Source organism: Rhinoderma darwinii, chromosome 1 (genome assembly GCF_050947455.1).
Source record: "Rhinoderma darwinii isolate aRhiDar2 chromosome 1, aRhiDar2.hap1, whole genome shotgun sequence".
Classification (NCBI taxonomy): Eukaryota; Metazoa; Chordata; class Amphibia; order Anura; family Rhinodermatidae; genus Rhinoderma; species Rhinoderma darwinii.
The window spans coordinates 422,780,793-422,804,541 of record NC_134687.1 but is presented as its reverse complement, the minus strand read 5'-3'; the positions used below and the strand labels follow the sequence as shown (position 1 = coordinate 422,804,541).

At 43.2% G+C, this 23,749-nt stretch overlaps 1 protein-coding gene across 4 annotated transcripts in view; it reads right to left on the bottom strand.

Moving 5' to 3' along the window:
* LOC142743034 (acyl-CoA dehydrogenase family member 11-like) overlaps positions 1 to 23,749 on the bottom strand; it is a 98,421-nt gene that overhangs the window by 65,389 nt on the left and 9,283 nt on the right. For 3 of the 4 annotated variants that reach the window (XM_075853408.1, XM_075853399.1, XM_075853415.1), the window contains exons 2-4: positions 23,185 to 23,461; positions 15,723 to 15,955; positions 7,720 to 7,819 (exon numbers count right to left, since the gene is read on the bottom strand). In XM_075853408.1, the coding sequence (XP_075709523.1) occupies positions 7,720 to 7,819; positions 15,723 to 15,955; positions 23,185 to 23,461 (610 nt within the window). The remainder of the gene's footprint in view (positions 1 to 7,719; positions 7,820 to 15,722; positions 15,956 to 23,184; positions 23,462 to 23,749) is intronic. The other variant, XM_075853425.1, reaches the window with a different exon arrangement.

Here is a 23,749-nt window from a genome sequence, read left to right as displayed (position 1 = left end):
TATTAGGCCTCCGGTTGCCATTGCAGCCACCGGAACCCCGGCAATTTCATTGCTTGGGTTCCGATGAGCTGCAAACACCTTAAGTGCAGCATTCGCGTTTGAGCGCTGCACTTAAGGGGTTAATGGCGGGGATCGAAGCTAATTTCGGTTCCCGCCATTACAGCCGGATGTCAGCTGTCAGATACATCTGAGATCCGGCGATTATGGCACCGACTCACCGGTGCCAAACATTTGTCGTAAGTATACGACATTTTGCGGGAAGCACTGGCTTTCCATGATGTATACTTACGACAAATGTCGGGAAGGGGTTAAAGAGGCTCTGTCACCACATTATAATGTATTATAATGCATATAATGTAGGGGACAGCAGTGCTGTTTTCACCACTTTATTAGCGATTTTACATTTATGCTAATGAGTTGCTTAATGCCCAAGTGGGCGTATTTTTACTTTAGACCAAGTGGGCGTTGTACAGAGGAGTGTATGACGCTGACCAATCAGTGTCATGCACTCCTCTCCATTCATTTACTCAGCGCATAGGGATCCTGCTATATCCTTATGTGCTGTCTTATACTAACACATTAACAATACTGAAGTGCTTAGACATTCCACGGGCTGTCTAGTCACAATCTCTGCACTTCGTTAATGTTCTATGGTAGTTACAGCAGAGCAAAGCGTAATCTCGCTGTAACCTGTCATTTACTGCGTAATCTCGCGGGATTACGCTTTGCTCTACTGTAACTACCACAGACAGAGTAACGAAGAGTAAAATCGCTAACAAAGTGGTGAAAACAGTTTTTTTTTAAAATAAAAAGCACTGCTGTCACCTACATTATAGCGCCGATCTCCTTATGTGGAGATAGGCCACTTATAATGTGGTGACAGAGCTTCTTTAAATACTTTAAGGGGTGCCGTTTTTACATGGAGCGATTAATAAGGTATTTTTATTTTCCAAAATTTTTATCGTTTTACAGAAATAGCAAATAGAACAGTTGTTGTCACAAGGCACATTCAAAATAGAGCAACATAACAATGCCCATGTGGGCAGCAAGTGGGGGCGTAGCTAAAGGCTCATGGGCCCCGATGCAAAAGTTCTTATTGGGCCCCCCTGCAAACTTCTCATGGCCGATAGTCCGCAGCTTTCAGCTGCATCGCTGGGTCTCCTAAGTGACCCAACAATGAAGCACTAGCAGCCAGGGGCGTCACTAAGGACTTAAAATGTCAGGGGAAATAGCCCCAATACACATACCCCCCCAAAAATAATGTGTGTGTGTGACACAAAATATCTATAGCACTACGACCCTATAAACGATGAATAAGATTAGATACAGTGGCTCAGCAGACAGTATCACACATGATAGGATTAGATACAGTGGCTTAGCAGACAGTATCAATGACAGCGTTTTTTTTATTCTCAATATAATGGATAATGAGGATTGTGTTTTTTTTATTTCAATAGAATATTTTTTAAACTTTGTTACTACTGTCTTAGTAATGGCCGCTGGCTGATTGACAACATCCATTACTAAGGCGGGGCTTAATGTTAGCAGGTGCAGAGGCTAACACTAACCCCCATTATTACCCCGGTACCCACTGCCACCAGGGGTACTGGGAAGAGCCGGGTATGAACCAGTACCCGACCATCTGTAGCGATAGTTAGGCACCGGGGCGGCCGCAGGCTGGCATTATTAGGCTGGGGAATGCCAAAAACAGTGGCCCTCCCCACCCTGTTAATGCTAGGCTGCTGCTGTGTTGTATCTGGCAGGTTATGAGAATTGGGGGGGACCCCCCCATTTTTCATAACCAGACAGATACAACACAGCAGCAGGCTAGCATTACCAGGGTGGGAAGGGCCACAGTTTCTGGCCTGTGCCTGCCTGTTAATACCAGCGTGCGGCCTCCCCATTACCCGCATGTCACTGCAAATGGTCAGGTACTGGATCGTACCTGGCTCTTCCCAGCACCCCTGGTGGCAGTGGGTACCAGGGTAATAATGGGGGTTAGTGTTAGGGCGGATTTACACGATATCATCCACTTCTCTTCACAACGCCCAGCTTCTGGCAGTGCAGACACAGCCGTGTTATCGAGAGATCACGCTGTGTCGTCACTCACAGGTCCTGCATCGTGTCAGACGAGCGAGGACACATCGGCACCAGAGGCTACAGATGATTCTGCAGCAGCATCGGCGTTTGCAGGTAAGTCGATGTAGCTACTTACCTGCAAATGCTGATGCTGCTGCAGAATCAACTGTAGCCTCTGGTGCCGACACGATGCAGGACCTGTGAGTGACGTCACAGATCTGCACTGCCAGAAGCTGGGCGTTCTGAAGAGAAGTGGATGATACTTCTATACACAACGCCCAGCTAGTAAAAGTAGTAAACACGCCCCGATGTACGCACATAATACACGCCCAGTTGTACTTTTACTTTAAACACGCCCAGTTGTACTTTTGCAAGCCTCATTTGCATAAATACGAAAATGGTCATAACTTGGCCAAAAATGCTCGTTTTTTAAAAATAAAAACGTTACTGTAATCTACATTGCAGCGCCTATCTGCTGCAATAGCAGATAGGGGTTGCAAAATCTGGTGACAGAGCCTCTTTAAATGGGTTGTCCAGTCCCTAAACATTGTTGGTCTATCCTCAGGATAGGCCATCAATAGCTGATGGGTCAGGGTCCGAAACCCGGGACCCCGCCAATCAGCTGTTTTTTACGAAGGAGAGCTGTTTCCTCTTCATTTCTCTTACTCGCTCACGCTGTGAATCACGGACACTGATTCACAGTGTGAGCAAGTGACCGGAATGAAGGGGAAGCAGCTCTCGTACGAGCGCTGCGGCCCCTTCAAAACTGCTGATTGGTGGGGTCCCGGGGGTTGGACCCCGGCAATCAGCTTCAGCAGACAGGGATATTACTCTTACCCTCCTCTTCAGCCGCAGCAGAGCTCCTGACTCTATCCAGGATCAGAATGTTGTGTGCTGCGCATAGCGTTGTGATGTCATGCCTTGCGCACAGCGCTGTGAAGCAGGAAGGTAAGTACTGTAGTTACTATAGTAACAGGGGCCCGCGAACCCAGTTACTATAGTAACTTTTTATTGATGTGCTGCGGGGGGCGTCGGGGCCCGGCCTCAATTTCGACCCCTATATCTAAGCCACTGGCAGCAAACATAATACAGGTTAAAGTGTAGAGGGACATCAAGGAGCCATTGAGGTCCATCAAGAAGGCGTATGTACGATGTACATTGCAGAATACGAGGTTACAAATACAGAACATGGTTACAACGTAACTAAAGATCGAAGAATTAAGGAGGTAGAAGGAAGAAAGAGAAAGTAAGGAAATTCTTCACCCTAATGAAAGGGGGAAGAGAAAAAAGGAGGGTATGGGTAGAAGGTACAACCCAGAAGATCAGCCTACTGCAACAAGCATGGGGAACCCCCATATGAGAGGTGGATCATGGAAGACACTGTCATAGCATTCAGTTGGGCGGTCAACCATATATCATATCTAGGTATTAAACTCACAGCCAATCCGAATGACACGGTCATCTCTAATTTTAGGGATCTTCACTCCTCTATCAAGACCCAAGTCCAACAGGTCTCTGATGTTATAATATCTCGGGTGGGCAGGATAAACCTGGTCAAGATGTGGCTCGTGCCAAAAATTCTCTATTATTTAAGGACTATCCCCCTACAGATTCCACTGAGGATCATTACAGACATGCAATATACACTTCTTAAATTCATATGGGAAAATAAGAGGGCCCGTGTCATGGCCATGGGCCACCAGGTTTGCTTACCTCCTGACGGCCGCAGCTATGGTTAGTGAGCGCTGGTGCCCGTCTCCTCCACAGGAGACGCTACCGCTCACTTCGGCTTCGCTCTGCTTTATCCCGTAGGGTGAGCGGGCACGCTTGTGCCTGCTTTTAAAGGGCCAGCGCGCGCACCTGAATTAAAAACCCATTCCTGCATTGCCTGAGCGTTGTTGTCGTTACCCTAGTTTGTCTCTGCAAATGGTCTCCTAAGTGTCTTCCAGTTCCCTGTGTTTCCGTTCCTGCTACCTGTAACCTTTGTTATCCTGGTCCAAGTGCCATATTGAGTTGAAGTCGTGCTGCGCTGAGTACTACGCCTCTAATGTTACACCACGACAGGTGTTTGCCTGCTGCTTAGTCCCATCCGAGCCTGTCTTGCTACTGTCTGAAGCTACCACAGGTACACCTATACGAACTATAGACTTTGACCTGTGTCCTGCTGGCCAGCTGCCATACCATTAAGGCGGTACGGCCTAGTGGGTCCACGCACCCAACGTGACAGCCCGTATATCTAAAACTTTAATGACTACTCTTGTCTTTAGGGTTACCGAATATTTATCTTTATTATTTGGCCTCAGCCCTAGCGGCTATTAAATGCTGTTGGGACCCGAAAGTGAATTCTCACTGGATGCAAACTGAAAGTGCATATGTGCCCCATCTGGATGTTAAAGCTGTCTTAATAGGGGTTTTGGTTGAGTCTCAAACTGACCTCCGTTCTTTACCCACTACTAAACACGTTTCAGGGGTGGTGCAAGGCACTCAAGGTATACAAACTATATCATTGCTCCAAACTGAAATGCCCGTTATCCTACCTAACACAATGGATTCCTAATATAGACCTTTCGGTGTGGAATCATTTGGGAATAAAGCACATTTCTGATCTGTATGATGGGGTCAAAATTAGGTCTTTCACGGAACTCGAGGTTACATGGTTACATAGTTAGTACACTTGAAAAAATACATGTCCATCAAGTTTATCCAAGGCATGGGAAAGGGAAACATTTCTACACATAGGAGCGAGTATCTTTTTGTTCTAGGAAATTATCTAAGCCTTTTTTAAAGCCATCTACTGTAGCTACTGTGACCAGCTCCTGTGGTACACTATTCCATAGATTCACAGTTCTCACAGTAAAGAAGGCTTGTCGCCTCTGCAGATTGAACCTTTTTTTCTCCAGACGGAGGGAGTGCCCCCTTGTTTTTTGAGGGGGTTTTACATGGAACAGGATTTCAAAATATTTTTTGTATGTACCATTAACATATTTATGTAAGTTAATCATGTCCCCCCTTAGTCGCCTCTTTTCAAGGCTAAATAGGTTCTTAATAAATAAATAATTTAATAAATTCTTTTAATCTTTCCTCATAACTTAGATTTTCCATGCCCCTTATTAGCTTCGTTGCTCTTCTTTGTATTTCTCCAACTCCAGGGCATCCTTTCTATGAACTGGAGCCCAAAACTGAACTGCATATTCTAGATGTGGCCTCACTAAGGATTTGTAAAGTGGTAATATTATATCCCTGTCCCACGAGTCCATACCTCTTAATACACGACAATATCTTGCTGGCCTTTGAAGCAGCTGATTGACACTGCATGCTGTTATTTAGTTTATGATCTACAAGTACACCCAGATCCTTTTCAACAATTGACTGCCACAGCGTAGCTCCCGCTAGGACATATGATGCATGCAGATTATTGGTACCCAGAAGCAGAACTTTACATTTATCTACACTAAACTTCATTTGCCAAGTGGATGCCCAAACACTTAGTGTGTTCAAATTCCACATTCCCAAAAACCACTTATTTATATTTTAGCAAATTCCACATTTTCTGCAGAGGGGCTCAGCAGCTCTCCAGGCATCTGGACAGGCTTCAGTGTTCCAAAGATTTTTAGACTCTGACAATACATCATTGAAAGGATCAGCTTCGGCTTATCTGGCATTGAATACCCATGGCCCGTTTCTTAAATTGAAATATATATGTCTCAGTAGGAATCAGATGTGTGACAGGTGTTCTCGGAAGAGGACTGGTAGGCTGCTCTGCTTCACGCACATAAAATATCCAAGTGTGTCAACCACTTGGAAGTGGTGAGGAAGGTTCAGCTTAGATGGTATTGCGCCCCTGTACGTCTCACATATGCAAGTAGGTGCTTCCCCGTTATGCTTGAGAAACCGTGGGGCACACTGTTTCATCTATCGTGGTCGTGTAAATCGGTTTACCCCTTTTGGAAACATTTTCCATTATATTTCGGAATTAATGGGTGCAGTATTCACACCGTCTCCTGCAGTAGCCTTATTAGATATGCAGATGGACACTATTCCTTTGGAATTTCGATGGCCAGTTAGCCATATACTGATCGCAGCTAGATTTAATGTAGGTAAGAGGTAGAAAACGGCTAAAGCGCAGAATCTTTCGGAGGTGTTAAAGGGTTTTTCTCCATTTTCAATATGAACTTCATTTGGGTACATCTAAAGATTATAGAGCAAGCTGTCTAACAAAATGGGCCCCGTAGACAGACTTACCACACGTTAAACTCCTACTCCGCAAACATTCTGTCTCCCTGTGTTAATAAAGTGCTCTTCATAAGAATTGATATAGATAATTTCAATTTCTGATACTACCTTGTTCCAATCTGCTTTTTCCTTTCTTAATTTTATCTTTGGTATGATGCATACATTTTAATTAGGCACAAATCGAAAAAAAATCAGTATAAGGCTATGTTCACATCTGCGTCAGGGCTCTGTTTCGACGTTCCGTCGGAACAGAGCCCTGACTGACACAAACTGAAACCATAGGTTTCTGTTTCCATCGCCATTGATTTCAATGGTGACGGATCCGGTGCCAATGGTTTCAGTTTGTCTCCATTGTGCAAGTGTTCCGTTGTTTTGACGTAGTAGACTACGGTATTCATCCTGTCAAAACGTCGGGTGATGGAACGTCGGAACGGAGGCCTGACGCAGATGTGAACGAAGCCTAAGAACTGTTTAAAAGTTTACGTACATTATTAATATAATCGATTTTTTTATTTGCTTACTATTAACAAGAACTTAAAAGAGGTTTAACCATCTCAGAAAGTGATGGCATATTGCTTGGAAATGCCATCACTTTCTAATCATTTGGGGTTACCCTCACAATGATGAGAAAAAAGGGGATTCAGTGCTAGTTTAGCGCTGTATCCCCTTCCAAGTTTTTCCCTGCAGTGGTTCACTGAGGAACTTCAACATAGCTCCACTAAAGTACATCAGGCTGTACTGCAGCTCCCTGCACAGCCAGTGGCTGGAAAAGCCGCTGCGCAGGGACAACCTTTGAAGGGGACGCAGCGTTAGGGCTTGTCCACAAGTAACGGATTTGCTGCACAAAACGTATGCAGCAATTCCGCTAAATCTAGCAAATAATCCGCTGAAAAAAAACCGCACAATTTCCTGCGTTTTTTACTGCAGATGCGGATTTTGCTGCGTTTTCTTAAAGTCTGTGAGATGGTGACATCACCTCTGTAAAGTCCACTTTACGCAGCAGGAATTGACATGCTGCAGAAGGAAAAATACGCACCGGAGGTGAATTTCGGGACAGAAATTTTACCCAGCATGTGGATGAGATTTGTTAAATATTACCCACTTTGCTGCTATTGTATTCCTCTGCGTATTTTTTGTCCTCAATTCCAGACAGAAACAACGCAGCAATTACGTATGGACAAGCCCTTAAACTAAAGCTGCGTCCCCTTCAATCTCTGGATTGGTGGGGGTCTCGGCTTTGACATCGTTCAGATTTATCCGATTGTTCTTAAAATAGTTGCTAGATAACACATTTTAAACAAGATTAACACTAATTATAAAAAAATAAAACTTCTTAATCAGTCACCCATCAATATGCTCTTAGAATACAGTGTACTCTGTACTCAACACAATCATAAATCATCTTACCTCTATGACCTTTGCTGCACCATCAGTCATAGCCAGAGGGCAACTAAACAATCCAGAGGATGGTGAATAGAGATAGATCTTCACAAACTGGATCAGGCGGCTGTAGAATGCGCAATGTAAATATTTAATGTTCTTAAATTGAACGTATCACCAAAAACAGACAAATGATTTCAATCAGGTTTTTATTATAAAAATATATTTTTTAAACATTTTGCCATTTTTATTTTTCGCTACTATCCACAATCTTGAAATATTCCAGTTTTCACACTTGCCACTAGAGCAGACACAATAGACTGACACTCCGTTTTCTGCAGATCACTATGATTAAAAGGTGGGGGATTCATAACAGCTCTCTTGTACTGCTGAATGCCTAGATAAGGCAGGATAATAACACTATAGATACAGAAAAGTAGGGTTGTGTAATGGGAGTCGTAGTTTAAAAAAAAAATTGAATATTACATATTAATATTGTATTCATTTATTAAATGTATAGCTTGTCGCATATTTACTTTCAAAGTAATTTAGGAAAGCTTAGAAAGTTTGACCCCTTCCCGCCGCAGCCCTTTTTCAGATTTTCATTTTCGTTTTTTCCTCCCCATTTTTCCGTCGATATAGTACTATTAGGGCTTGATTTTTGCGGGACGAGTTGTAGTTTTTTTTCGTAGCACCATTTATTTTGCCATATAATGTACTAGGAAACGGGAAAAAAAATATTTGTGGGGTAAATTTTTTTTTAAAAAAACAGTGATTCCTCCATGGTTTTTTGCTCGCCATTTTTACGGAATTCACGGTACAATTAAAACAACATGTTATCTCTATTTTGTGGGTCAATGCAATTACGGCGATGCCAAATATATATAGTTTTTTCTATATTTTACTACTTTTACAAGTAAAAACCTAAGTGTAAAAAAGAAAATTTATTTTGTGTCGCCAAATTCCGAGAGCCATAACTTTTTCATTTTTCCATCGAGTGGAATGAGGGCTTATTTTTTGCGGGATAAGCTGTAGTTTTTAATAATAGCATTTTGGGGAACATGCGACTGTTTGATCACTTTTTATTTCATTTTTTGTGGCAGATGAGGTGACCAAAAAATAGAGGTTTCTGGCGTTTACAATTATTTTTTTTACGGCATTCACCGTGCGGGTTATATAATGATATATTGTAATAGTTCAGACTTTTACGGACGCGGCGATACCAATTATGTTTATTTATTTGTTTGTTTACTATGCTCTGGGGGAAAATGTTTTTTTTTAACTTTTAATATTTTTACACAACTTTATTTAACTCATTTTTACTTTTTTTATCAGTCCCCCTAGGGGACTTCAACCAGCGATCGTTAGATCGCTTGTACGATATACTACAATACTAATGTATTGCAGTATATCGGGATTCTGACAGTCTCCTATTAAGGAGGCAGGGCTTAAAAGGTGCACAAAGATGGCGGACCTGGGGGACTTCATTAGGGGGGCGCCATGAGCTGTTAAAGGGGGTCGCCCCCCTCTTTCTAATGATTTAAATGCTGCGGTCGCTATTGACCGCAGCGTTTAACGAGTTAAACGAGCGGGATCGCGCTCGAGCGCGATGCCGCTCGTTACTCTGAAGTGTCGGCTGTAACAAACAGCCGACACCCGCATCGTATGGAGCGGGTTCACTCCGTGAGCCCGCTCCATACTTCCTCTACCCGACTTTGGCGTATGGATACGTCAAATGTCGGGAAGGGGTTAATCATATAAATTTATTGTATGTTCTATCAATTTGAGGGCCCCTATTTATCAAAAACTCTAATAATTAGGATCAGAGGTGGACACAGACTGCAGAGGGCCCCTGTGCTTCCGGGCCCCTGTGCAGCTGAACTGGCGATATGTCCATCCCTGACTAGGATGTTCTAGCGGCTGTAAAAACATGGCTTATCACCTCATTTTTGTTAAAGAGGACCGGTCATGTTTTTTTTTGTTGTTTTTTTTTATAGTCTAGCTACAGCCCTTACTCCCTTTTGGCGTCTGATATGCTAATTGTAAGTAAAGCTACAGAGAGGAGATGACCTCATCCCTCCTCAGTAGGCGTTGCCTCGTTCATCGCTGTGACAGCATCCAATCAGCGCGAACAGCCACACAGCGATGCAGAAAACCTGCAGTTAATCTTGCAAAATCAGCAGGTCTTCTGCATCTCTGTAAAGCCATCCGTTCTGATTGGACAGCATCATAGCGATGCACGAGGCAAAGTCTACTGGGGAGAGATGAAGTCTCCTACTCTCTGTACCTTTACTCAAAATTAGCATGCGAGGGCCATTGCGGGACAAAAGGGGGGGGATAACTTTTTTTTTCTTACAGTGCTGGAATCGAGAGGAGGCGAGAAATAAGGGGAGGAATGTGGTTTTTAAAAAAACAAAAACATGACAGGTCCTTTTTAAGTAGCCTGATTATTTACATGGTGATGAAAAGCCTGATGCTGTAGTAATACTACAATTACTACCGTAAATTTGAAATTACTAACTATTATACATGAGCCTTATGAAGGCGTCAAAGTCGGAGCTGGAGTTGGACAGTGGGAAAATAGAGGAGTCAGAGTTAGTCAGAAGTTTAGCCTACTGACTTCACAGCCCTGTAAATAATGCTATGTATGCATCTCTAGGGGAGAGAGGCCTGTCATAATCTATGAAATTTCTCTGTCAATTGACTCATTTCCAGGCCTACATAAGGGCTTCTCAATCTTTTTCTACAGGGGCCTAACCAGCAAGAATACAGTGATACCTGGGCCTCACCACCAGTGCGGTTTACGCCAAAATTAGAAATTTTGCATTTAATTTTATCCTAAAAATTTTGTATTTACATTGCTAAATCAGATATTGTTGTGACCAGAGGAAGGCCTGCACAGAAGGAAAGATCAGCATATGATTACTACTATAAAAACGGCCTTCCCAGCACATCACAGTTTGAGAAGCACTGGACTGTACAGACAATACAAGTAGGATGTGTGTATCTCTAATATGGCTGCCTACAGAAAAGTTTTTATAAATAACAAATAAACGGCTAACACATTTAAAAAAAAGAACAAAACACATTATTTCTCTTCTATAGACTTACATCTAATTAATAAATCTAAAATTATATAAATAAGACATTTCCTTTAAATTCATGGGTCAAATAAGTATTAGGATCCGGAGCATCACGATAGTTGTACAATTTTTTAATGAAATGACTAAAATATAAAACAAATACACGCCAATTGTGGATATGCTCCGTGCTCGTTTAGCTCCATTTACCTACAGCAATTATTGCGATGTGGGGACAAATGATTGTTAGAGGGGTTTTCCAGTCATAAGAAATTTATGGCCTACCTTTAAGATGGGCCATCAATATCTGATCGGTGGGGGTCCGACTCCCGACACCCCCGCCGATCAGCTGTTTTAAAGCGGCTGCTGCGCTCGTGCAAGTGCTGCTTCCCCTTCATTTCTTCCCTGCTTGTACTGTGCTTCAAGTGAATGGGAGAAGGCTGTAATACTGTGAACCGCCACTACAAGTGTGTCTTCAAAACAGCTGATCAGCAGGGGTGCTGGGAGTCGGATCCCCACCGATCAGATATCGATGGCCTATCTTAAGGATAGGTTGTGCTGCCGATCTATCTTAACGGATAGGCCATCAATTTCTTCTGACTGGAAAACCCCTTTAATACGATCGTTCGTCCCCATACAATTTGCATATCAATAGTAGAAAAAGGTATCTGTCCAATAACACAAAAATATATAAAAACTGGTAGCAGCAACTTATGTAAAAAAAAAAAAGTGTTGTTCTTGTATCTAAAGAGTTTGATGTCATCAAAAAGCTCGAATATGTATTTTTAGTCTCTGCACATATGTGATAAAGATACAAAGATTTAATCTCACTCTGTGCATGAATATTTCTAAGAAACTTTTTATTTCTAAGAAATCAGATGGTTTTCTTTCAGGAAACTCTAAAAAATGACATTTCTTTACTTAACAAAAAAAAAAATTATAAGACAATGTGGCAAATAATGTTCTATTTTAATTATAAGAATTTACTTATAGCCCCCTTGGTAACTAACAAATGAGGGATCTCATATTTTACAGAGCACTCCGTTACTCAAAAATTACACCATAAATTACTTTCCTTGTAAGGCTCTTAATAGTGGCAATACATGTTTTAATATTCAGCAGAGAGATAGGCTGTTCTGGTTATAGTGTTAAAAAAGAAGTGGTCCAAGAAAATATACATTCAGGTATTGAGTCAGTAAATGAGAGCACTGAATTGCTCTGTCATTGAAGAGTTAGGGATGTTATCCTATAGAACTGCCTCACATGCACACTAATCTTATTCCAGAATGGGATTTGCTATTATTTTGCCACTAGGTACCTCTGCACAGGTGCCTAGGATAGTAATTTAGGGAGTTGCATTATAAATGAAATGTATTTTTATTTTTTCTATCGTGTCAATTGGTTACAAATCCAATAACAGAAAATGGGTGAGGAGTATGGGGTGGGAGGCACCAGGTTAAGCAAATGCAACGTGTGTGCTATAGATATTTACTTCTACTCTATTTCTAGGTGTGCTGTAAAACATAGTGTGAGGGAGCCGAAGCCATTAAGCAGCAGCTTTATATGTCATAGGACAGCTGCTCATTGGCTACATTTATATATAGTTTGTATGCATCGGGAGACTACAAGATTTTAAATATATGCATATTATCTCCTGAGGATAATGGTTTGGCTGTCACAATCACCCCACTTAAAGAGGCTCTGTCACCAGATTTTGCAACCCCTATCTGCTATTGCAGCAGATCGGCGCTGCAATGTAGATAAGAGTAACGTTTTTATTTTTTAAAAACGAGCATTTTTGGCCAAGTTATGACCATTTTTGCATTTATGCAAATGAGGCTTGCAAAAGTCCAACTGGGCGTGTTTAAAGTAAAAGTCCAACTGGGCGTGTATTATGTGTGTTACATCTGGGCGTTTTTACTTCTTTTACTAGCTGGGCGTTCTGACGAGAAGTATCATCCACTTCTCTTCAGAACGCCCAGCTTCTGGCAGTGCAGACACAGCGTGTTCTCGAGAGATCACGCTGTGTCGTCACTCACTTCCTGCCCCAGGTCCTGCATTGTGTCGGACGAGCGAGGACACATCGGCACCAGAGGCTACAGTTGATTCTGCAGCAGCATCGGCGTTTGCAGGTAAGTCGATGTAGCTACTTACCTGCAAACGCTGATGCTGCTGCAGAATCAACTGTAGCCTCTGGTGCCGATGTGGCCGACACGATGCAGGACCTGGGGCAGGAAGTGAGTGACGTCACAGCGTGATCTCTCGAGAACACGCTGTGTGTCTGCACTGCCAGAAGCTGGGTGTTAACGAACAGAAGTGGATGATGCTGATTCGTCAGCATCATACACTCCCATTCCGAATGCCCAGCTAGTAAAAGAAGTAAAAACGCCCCGATGTACACACATAATACACGCCCAGTTGTACTTTTACTGTAAACACGCCCAGTTGTACTTTTGCAAGCCTCATTTGCATAAATAGAAAAATGGTCATAACTTGGCCAAAAATGCTCGTTTTTTAAAAATAAAAACGTTACTGTAATCTACATTGCAGCGCCGATCTGCTGCAATAGCAGATAGGGGTTGCAAAATCTGGTGACAGAGCCTCTTTAAAGAGGGTCTGTCACCACATTATAAGTGCCCTATCTCCTACATACTGAGATCGGCGCTGTAATGTAGTTGACAGCAGTGCTTTTTATTTAAAAAAACGATCTATTTTCACCACTTTAGTAGCGATTTTCGATTTATGCTAATGAGTGTCTTAATGCCCAAGTGGGCGTGTTTTTACTTTAGACCAAGTGGGCGTTGTACAGAGGAGTGTATGACGCTGACCAATCAGCATCATGCACTCCTCTCCATTCATTTAGGCAGCGCATAGGGATCAGTATGTGCTGTCTTATACGAACACATTAACAATACTGAAGTGTTTAGACAGTGAATACATTCCACGGGATGTCTATTCACAATCTCTGCACTTCGTTAATGTGTCTATGGTAGTTGCAGCAGAGCACAGCGTAATCTCACGAGATTACGCTGTAGATGACAGGTTACAACGAGATTATGCTGTGCTCTGCTGTAACTACCACAGACACATTAATGAAGTGCAGGGATTGTGAATAGACACTCATTTTTTATAAATCTAAAATCGCTAATAAAGTGGTGAAAATAGATAGTTTTTTAAAATAAAAAGCACTGCTGTCACCTACATTATCGCGCCGATCTCCTTATGTAGGAGATAAAGCACTTATAATGTGGTGACAGAGCCTCTTTAAAGAGGCTCTGTCACAAGATTTTGCAACCCCTATCTCCTATTGCATGTGATCGGCGCTGCAATGTAGATAAGAGTAACGTTTGTTTTTTTTAAAAACGAGCATTTTTGGCCAAGTTATGACCATTTTTAGATTTATGCAAATGAGGCTTTCTAAAGTACAACTGGGCATGTATTGTGTATGTACATCTGGGCGTTTTTACTTGTTTTACTAGCTAGGCGTTGTGAATAGAAGTGTATGATGCTGACGAATCGGCATCACCCACTTCTCTTCACAATGCCCAGCTTCTGGCAGTGCACAGACACACAGCGTGTTCTCGAGAGATCACGCTGTGACGTCACTTCCTGCCCCAGGTCCTGCATCGTGTCGGACGAGCGAGGACACATCGGCACCAGAGGCTACATTTGATTCTGCAGCAGCATCGGCGTTTGCAGGTAAGTCGATGTAGCTACTTACCTGCAAACGCTGATGCTGCTGCAGAATCAACTGTAGCCTCTGGTGCCGATGTGTCCTCGCTCGTCCGACACGATGCAGGACCTGGGGCAGGAAGTGAGTGACGTCACAGCGTGATCTCTCGAGAACACGCTGTGTCTCTGTGCACTGCCAGAAGCTGGGCGTTGTGAAGAGAAGTGGATGATGTTGATTCGTCAGCATCATACACTTCTATTCACAACGCCCAGCTAGAAAAACAAGTAAAAACGCCCAGATGTACACACACAATACATGCCCACTTGTACATAACTTTAAACACGCCCAGTTGTACTTTAGAAAGCCTCATTTGCATAAATATAAAAATGGTCATAACTTGGCCAAAAATGCTCGTTTTAAAAAAAAAACAAAACGTCACTCTTATCTACATTGCAGCGCCGATCTGCTGCAATAGGAGATAGGGGTTGCAAAATCTGGTGACAAAGCCTCTAAGTATAACACGTGCCTAAAAAGGTTATACATTTACCTTGTGTCACCACTGTGGGCTTGTCCACACACAATGGAATTGCTGCAGAAAAATTCAGTTGAAAATAGACATTCCGCTGCGGCAAGAACGCACCATTTCCTGCGATATTTACGTCAGAAAATGGTGCGTGTTTTACTTCGTTTTTCACAATGCAAAGAGATGGTGACATCTTCTCTGAAAAGCACAGCAATTCTGTCCACTTTCCGCAGCAGGAATTGACATGCTGCGATCTGAAAATTACGCACCGCAGGTCAATTCCTGCACAGAATTTTTATGCAGCGTGTGGATGAGATTTGTTAACTCTCATCCACTATGCTGCTACTATATTCTGCTGCGTTTTTTCCATCTGAAATTCCGTACGGAAAAAACACAGCAATTCCGCAGCGTGTGGACGAGCCCTTATTCCTTGAAGATTGTAAACTCTTGCGAGCATGGCCGTCACACATCTTGTCTCTCTGAAATGGCTGATCTTATTTTCACATTTTCTCTCTGAATTGTGAAGTGCTGCAAAATATTGTGGAGCTATATGAAGATTATTAATATTATAACCTTCGCAACTATTTTATGTGATATAAAAATGTAGCTATTTTTATAACTTAAGATATGTTACATGTTTATTTCTCATTTCTAAATGCTGAAATCTATAAAGGGAACAGTGTTTAAAGTAGGTGTGTAACAGTTTTTCTATGTAAATGTTTTATTTTCATAGTCTCAAAACATATATATTTACCTCCAACTGGAGTATTTTCTTTCATATGCTGTTGCCATCAAGCCTTCCTCTGCAGACACCACCTTCATCCGTTGCCAAGCTGGACAGGTGATGATGCGATCAACTCTTCGGCCCCAGGCATCATAATGCTGCAAGTGAGGTGGATTGAGTTCACATTCACGTCCAAGGTTGTCAATCTCATCTACTAATCTTTGTCCAAAACGTTCAAGATCCTGGCTAACTTCTTCCAACACCTACATAAAAAAACAAAAAACAACCATACAAATATATATCTATGCAGTAAAATTTGATGGCTTCAAAAAATGGCATAGATAAATTCTAAGAACAAAATAATATCAGCACATATGTAAACGTATAGAATTCTTGTTTTGAACGTTGGTCCAGTCTAATCGCCACTTGGGCTCATATGGGGAATTTTTGGTGCCTTATGGATTTCCTACCTTTCTCTGGATCAATAAGGGTAAAAAAAAGTTTTAAAGTTTACTTCCTCTACCATCTATTTGTTGAACACGCCGTGTGAACAAGTCCGAATACTGTGAATCGCCGCTACATCTGTGTTGACTATTCACAGTGAGCAAGTAGAAATTAAGGAGAAGCACCAATCGTACGAGTGCTGCACCCCCTTCAAAACAGATCGGCGGGGGTCCCGGGAGTTGGACCCGGACCGATCAGCTATTGATGGCCTATACTGAGGATAGGTCATCAATTTTTAGGGACTGAAAAACTCCTTTAATACAAAATTTTTTGGAGTAAGATGCGAACTCCTTTTAATAAGTGTTCTGTATCCTTCGGCCGGCCATGCACCATCCATCCCCCCCTTTCCCATCGTACTGTACCCCTCCATCGGACATTAAAATAAAAAACAAATAAAAAAAAGTATGCTCACCTCACAGCTGCTCCTCTTAGGCTTCCTTAGTATGCTGCGCCTCATACAAGGTCCTGACACCGAGCAGTGTCAGGGCCTTATATGCGACGCCTCACTCTAAAGGCTTTACTTTATTTTTTAAATGATTGATGAATGTGAAGTTGTTGAAGGGGGGGGTAGTCTGATCGGGGGAGGGAGCCATGGTCCTCTACCTTACTACGCCCCACAGAGTGAAATCTACACCAGCTGGGAGGAGGATGGAGCTGCTGGAGGGAGACACTGCTGCAGCTTCTAGTAGCGTTTTATGCTACCCCAGAGCTGGATTCTCAGCTACTCTGCTCCTTACAGGTCTTCCATGCTGCTGCTTTTACACGTGTGCTAGATAGAAGAGCAGGATTCTCCTTTATTCTAGCTGCTATGATGTCTCTCATACACAGCACAGTCTCCTCCTCCTGTGGAGGTGAGATCTGGGAAGACTGACAATTAGAAACAGAGCCTACAAAAGGGGAAAACTGCGGATAAATATCGGAAAGATTTTGTATAATGTGCAGTTAGTGTTTTTTCTTACGTACACACACACACACACACACACACACACACACCCACACACACACACGACTGCTTAAAGAGGCTCTGTCACCAGATTATAAGTGCCCTATCTCCTACATAATCTGATCGGCGCTGTAATGTAGATAACAGCAGTGGTTTTTATTTTGAAAAACAATCATATTTGAGCAAGTTATGAGCAATTTTAGATTTATGCTAATTAGTTTCTTAATAGACAACTGGGCGTGTTTTTACTTTTTTTTACTAACTGGGCGTTGTAAAGAGAAGTGTATGATGCTGACCAATCAGCGTCATACACTTCTCTCCATTCATTTTTAGCAGTACTCGCAACACCGCGAGATCACGCTGTGCAGTCACAATCACACTGTGCACGATCACGCTGTGCAGTGAAAGAAGCTGTACTGGAACAATGAGAAGTGTATGACACGGATTGGTCAGCGTCATACATTTCTATTGCTAATAACTTGCTCAAAAATTATCGTTTTTCAAAATAAAAACAACTGTTATCTACATTACAGCGCCGATCAGATTATGTAGGAGATAGGGCACTTATAATCTGGTGACAGAGCCTCTTTAACCTGAAAAAACACGCTTTAAGGGTTTTTCTGGTTTTATGTAAATAAAGCTTAAATCTCTTGTGCAACTTTCTTATATACTTTGGGGGGAATTTATTATTTTTTCTACACTAGTCGCAAAAGGGACAAAAGTTGTAATTAGGAGGAGTTTTTCAAAAGTGGCTTGGCTTAACAAAAGGGAAGAAGGGGGTCACCCAAGGCTCAACATATTTACTGTAATTTACACCAGCAAGTGGATAGTTATCTGTGGGGGCATAACAAGGTAGAGGCCCATGCAAGGCCCCGTATCTTGCTCCCCTTGATCAGGCTACCTCCCTTTTCCCTATTGTACAATAAAAAATAAAAAATAAGAAGAGGTGGTACTCAACCTCACCACTTCTTTCAGGTTCTCAAATCAGGCAACGGCTCATAGAAGGTACTGACGCACTCAATTTCTTTTTTAGGTCTGTTCGAGCGGTGATGGGAGGGTGTAACAGTCGAATTGTTATGCCACAATTGTGGAGCACAGCCAGTAAAAGATGCAACAGATTTATTGAAGGCTATATAAACCTTTGAAAGGGATTCTTTTTATATAAAAATGTCAGTCAGTGTGTTTGGTGCAACTTTATAATTAGTTATTAAAAATTATTTTTACTTTTTGAGATACAGCTGCTCTGTATCACGTATACAGAGCAGCTGTATCTTTTGCTAAGACCTGAATCCGTCTGTCCTGTGGACTTAATGGGTTCAGTGTCAGCAGGTCCTGCGTATCTCTGACACACAGGAATCACCTGTAATCGATCACATCTAGGTTATGAAGTTAGATGTGATGGATGACAGGTGGATCTTGCGCGTCTACCGCCGACCCTGAACTCGTACAGGATTTAGCGAACTATACAACTGCTCTGTACACAGGTCAGAGCAGCTGTATCTCAAAAAGAACAAATAATTTCTAATAAAGAATAATTGCACCAAACACACTGAAATTTTTATAAAAAAAATAAATAATTCACTTTCAAAAAGGTGTACATAGCCTTTAAGAGGTGTTTGCCTCTTAATTAATCTGTTGGATATTACTCCAGCAGAGCAAAAGGCTAAGCCCTTATGCACACGACAGGGTTTCCCGACTGTGTGACGGCCGTTCATAAAACGTCCGTCACACGGCTGCAGTAGGAACAATAGACCCCAAATGGGGCTATTCACACGACCGATTTTTTGACGGCCCGGGAAACCCGTCCGTCAAAAAATGGGACACGCCCTATTTTCGGCCGTTAGAAGTCTATGGGGCCAGGTAATACACGACCATCACTGGAATGTGTCCCGAGTGACGGCCGTGTCTTCCGTCGCTCACTCTCTAACCTTCTCCTCCTCACAGTGAGAAGTGCATGTGAGGAGGAGGAGGGTATTTTTTTGCTTCCTGTTGGAGCTTTGGCAACGCTGTGGCCGGGGATTGGGGATTCCGCTAAAACAGAAGTCCCTGACTGCACTATGTCCATATATGGACAGTGAAGTGAGGGACTTCTCCTGGAGCCATCCTCTACAGGAAAGTAGGGGGGTGGGGTGCCATCTATGGGGGGTGACTATGTACAAGGGGTCTGTGTAGCACTACCTACAGGTGGGCTGTGTGGTATTACCTACAGGGGGGCTGTGTGGCATTACCTATAGGGGGCTGTGTGGCATTACCTACAGGGGGGCTGTGTGGCATTAACTACAGGGGGGCTGTGTGGCATTAACTACAGGGGGGCTGTGTGGCATTAACTACAGGGGGGCTGTGTGGCATTGCTTACAGGGGGCGTCTGTGTGGCACTACCTACAAGGGGGGCTGTGGCAGTATCTACAGAGGTCAGCATGTGGCAAAAAATTTACAAACGAAATTCATCCAATTTTAAAACGGACAGGGAAAAAACTCACAGATCTATCTCACAGATAGTTTGCTACAATGTATCAGTCTGGAATATAGGCTGTTTAGCTCACAGAGCATTGCCTAGACTGGTACAATTGTATCCTATTCTCAGTTGAGAGCAGGACTAGGAAATAAAATACAAAGTATGTTAGAAAGTTGCATAAAATGTAGTGAATAAGCTTTACTTACATAAAAATGGAAAACCCCTTTTACACTCAGAGTTGAGTCACATTATTATGACCACCAGCTAATATCCAGAGTAACCGCCGTGTGCAGCATGGACAGCAGCTAGACTGTCGGGGAGTGACTCAATAAGGTGCTGGTAGGTTGTCTCTGGTATCTGGAGTCATGCTGACTGCAGTGCATCCCACATTTGAGAGCCGCTCACAATGCACAGTATATCTTTGTATTATTTTATGACATGCATGGACCAAAAAGATGGGCAGACAGGGCTTTAAAGAGAACCTTTAACCTGCCCATACAACCCTGGGGCACTTTACCTTTTTTTCCTACCCTCCATTATTTAGATATCGGTGTCGTTATATTTGGCACCCGATATTTAAATAACCACCTGAACTGTCATGTAATGTGCATGTAATCGCAATGTTGCTATGGCTGTGACACTGTCCAATCAGCTACGGACAGTGCCACAGCAGGAGCTGGAGAGAGCAGAGCGTGTGCGCGCATGCTCTTACTCACACTTCAGCTCTCGACAGACATGACTGTATGATCTCTCGCGAGACCTCACAGTCTTGTCCTTGTCTGCCGAGAGCTGAAGAGTGAGTGAGAGCATGCGCGCACAGCTTCGAGCTGCGCGTGCGGGCGCACACGCTCTCCTCTCTCCAGTTGATTGGACAGTGTCACAGCCATAGTAACATGCCCCCTTGCGTATCCCACTGTGTAGGCATACAGTGGGATACGTCGACCATGCAGCCCTACTCCCTATCTCTATGGGGAAAAAGCAGGCAGTACTCACAGCAGTAGATGCTGGTACTGGGCACTGTCTGTGAGGATATGCTGTTCCTCCCCGATGCGGTGTTTCAGAATGACCAGGTTTCTGCTTTGCGCCACAAAGCAGAATGAAATCTTTGCCAAAGAAAGGGCTTGAATGGCATCTGGACTCAGAGCTGCGCACACTGCATTTTTCTGCATTGTGTACCAGTACCTGCCTCTATTCAGCAGGGAGGCTGCAAATAGGAGCCCCAGCGCAGTGAATCTAATCTCTGAGCCTGCAAAGCTTGGGACGATGGATTGTCTTTCATCCTGTCTGAACCACAGTAAAAGCTGAAATGTGTGGTACGTAGAATGTATAAAACTGTGTAGTACGTAGAATGTATAGCCTCTGCTGCTGATCACGGCGCTTCTGCTCAGGGCTGAGCTACTGCAGAAGTTACAGGTGGACAGGAGCTGTGGGGGATCTGCTGTGCAGGGTCAGGGTGGTTTGTACATGGTGAGTGAGGAGATTTTCTCATTGCAGTGACCCGTCATCTTCGAAGGTTTTACCTCAAAGATCTCCTCCCGTATACCTGCAACGAAAATGTTGCTATAACGGTTCTCACCGATTTGTTCGTGGATCCTCGGTATCGTCTGGGAGATGGTGCTTGGAACCCAGGCAACGCTTTGCACAGCGGGTAGAGGCAGTCGTATGGATAGGCAGAAGTCAGGACAGGCGGCAGACGTCATAACGGGTATGGCAGCAATAGGTCAAGGCAGGCGGCGTAATGGGTATGGCAGCAATAGATAGTCAAGTGCAAGCAGAGGTCAGTAACGGGAAATCCAGACAAAGGCAGAAGGAACGGAAACAGGGAACTAGGGCACAGGGAACTCACGGGGAAATTGGTTGAACAAGCAGGGATGGAAGGGAGGAGGAACCTTAAATAGGAAGTTCTTGGGAATTAAGGTGCGCGCTGGCCCTTTAAGGCAAGACGAGTCAGCGCGCGCGCCCTCTAGTGACTGCAGCCGCACATCGAGGATGCCGACCGCGGAAGGAGGTAATGGATGCACTCACCTGACGCCGTCCAGGGCCAGCAGAGCGTCCGGACCGGGTAAGTGGAGCTCGGGATGAGCAGCCGGTGAGGGTGGGCGCCGGAACCGGAGCAGAGGCCGTGGGGACAGCCGTTACAGTTGCAACCAATCCCACTGTATAGGCATATAGAGGGATACATCGCTATGGGGTCCCATTGTTAACAACATATACGTGTGGTAATGGTTTTCTTTCTGGATTCCGTTTTATGCAATAGGGTAGTCTACTACGCTGTTACATACCTTTTTTTTGTGGTTTAGCAACATATACCAGCACAATGGAGGCCAAAATTACACTTTTTTTTTTAGTCTCCATCAGGCTGACGTAACCTCATGGACACGTTTAGTGCGTACGTTGGGAGCTTTCCTGGCATACACACAAAACATTCATCACAAATATGATGTCAACTTATCCTTTGTTTCCCTGGAAGAAAAGCAGCTGCCAGAGGCATCTGACAGCAGCTTACTTTCATCTCCCTATTAAAAAAAAAAAAAACACGTAAGCTCTGCTGATCCAAACGTGCATGTTTATGAGGGAGTCTAGGAAGATTGTGGTCGGCTAAGTGTACAAGTAAAGGTTTTTTCTGAACTAGTCAATTACAGTCAGCCTATGACAACATTAGTCATTTAATGTACTGTTAAGTTCAGAGTCACCTGATCAACAGTTACATCAATTTGGAAACATATTACTAGAGCTAGCTGTATATACAGGGAGTTGTGTGATACAAGCCAACATGCTGGTCCATGTGTACATAGTTTCTATGAGTAGTTGCAGACAGAGGGAAATGGAATCAACGCTTTATACGGGAGAAGGGGATGAGGTCAGCTCAGCCAGGAAAATAATTGGCTCCAGATAGCTTAGTACATCCCAACAACAATGTATATGAATGAGTGCATGAACACTAGCAATAACTGTTTATATGGGTACACCATCATAAGTTGAGTAGCGTTACCTTATTTGCAATGAGTCTACCTTATAAATTCCCCAGTGGACTTACTTTTAATTTCCAATTAAAGCGACCCTCAGGTTCCTGGACAACATTTTAAATATTATGGAGTATATGGAGTAATTTTATCTGATGCCCTCCGGTTGTGCTCCTCTGCCGTGGATCCGCCGTTTCAGGGTTCCCTCTGTGCTGTCCTAAAATGGCTGCAGCGCTTCTTAGAATACGTGTCTGAGACACTCCCACTGTTCTCGGACTGGCCAGGGCTGCTCATGTGAACAGTTTCGTCCAATCAGTCAATAGAGGGAGTGTCTTAGACTCCGTCTGAAAAGCACTGTGGTTGGTTTGAGACAACATAGAAGTAGACCCAAAAATGGCATATCCACGGAATGGGGGGCAACTGGAGGACACCTGGTAATATTACGCCATATACCCCATTAATTTCATAATTTTTCCCTGAGACCGGAGGGTCGTTTTAACAAACATTTAATTGCTACTATGTAACATTTGATGTAAGGCATTAGGCAAAAATAATCACCTCTGAGAAACACAAACAGCACATTCTTCCTTATGCTACTATGTAAGTTTAAAGCATCTATCTGCATACCACAGGAGGAAGATGTCTCTTGAGGTAACCCTGGAGAAGAGAATCCTCCAGGAACTGGTTCCCCAACCGGGGCGGATCTTGGAAAAATCTTCCGATGAGTGCACGGGAAAAGGGAGTCCTCAATTCTTCCAAGATGGAATGAGGCTGGATGCCTTCACGACTGACAGCAGGAAATGCAATGCTTTTACTACTCATATAGCAAGCAGGCTGGTACTGTATGTGGTGGGACAAATTCATACCATACTGCGGTGCCACCCGAAGGCTGATTAATTTCACCCTGCAGTGCAAAGTAAATAAGTGTAGTAAGCAAGAAGCAAGCAGTATATGAATGTATTATCTAGCTTTGAATATAATTACATTTTTATTTCCCCTCTTTAACCGCAGTATTAAATTATATATAAGAAAATGGAAAAAGGACTAGATAAGATTGGCTGTGTGTTTACCAATGAACTACTTTGAAGGTTATTGCCCTACTCCAAAGAATTCCTGCAAATACAAAACCTGCCAAGGACATTGATGTATTTCAAAAATGTAAAGCTATATAAAATAAGCGAACAGTAGAGTG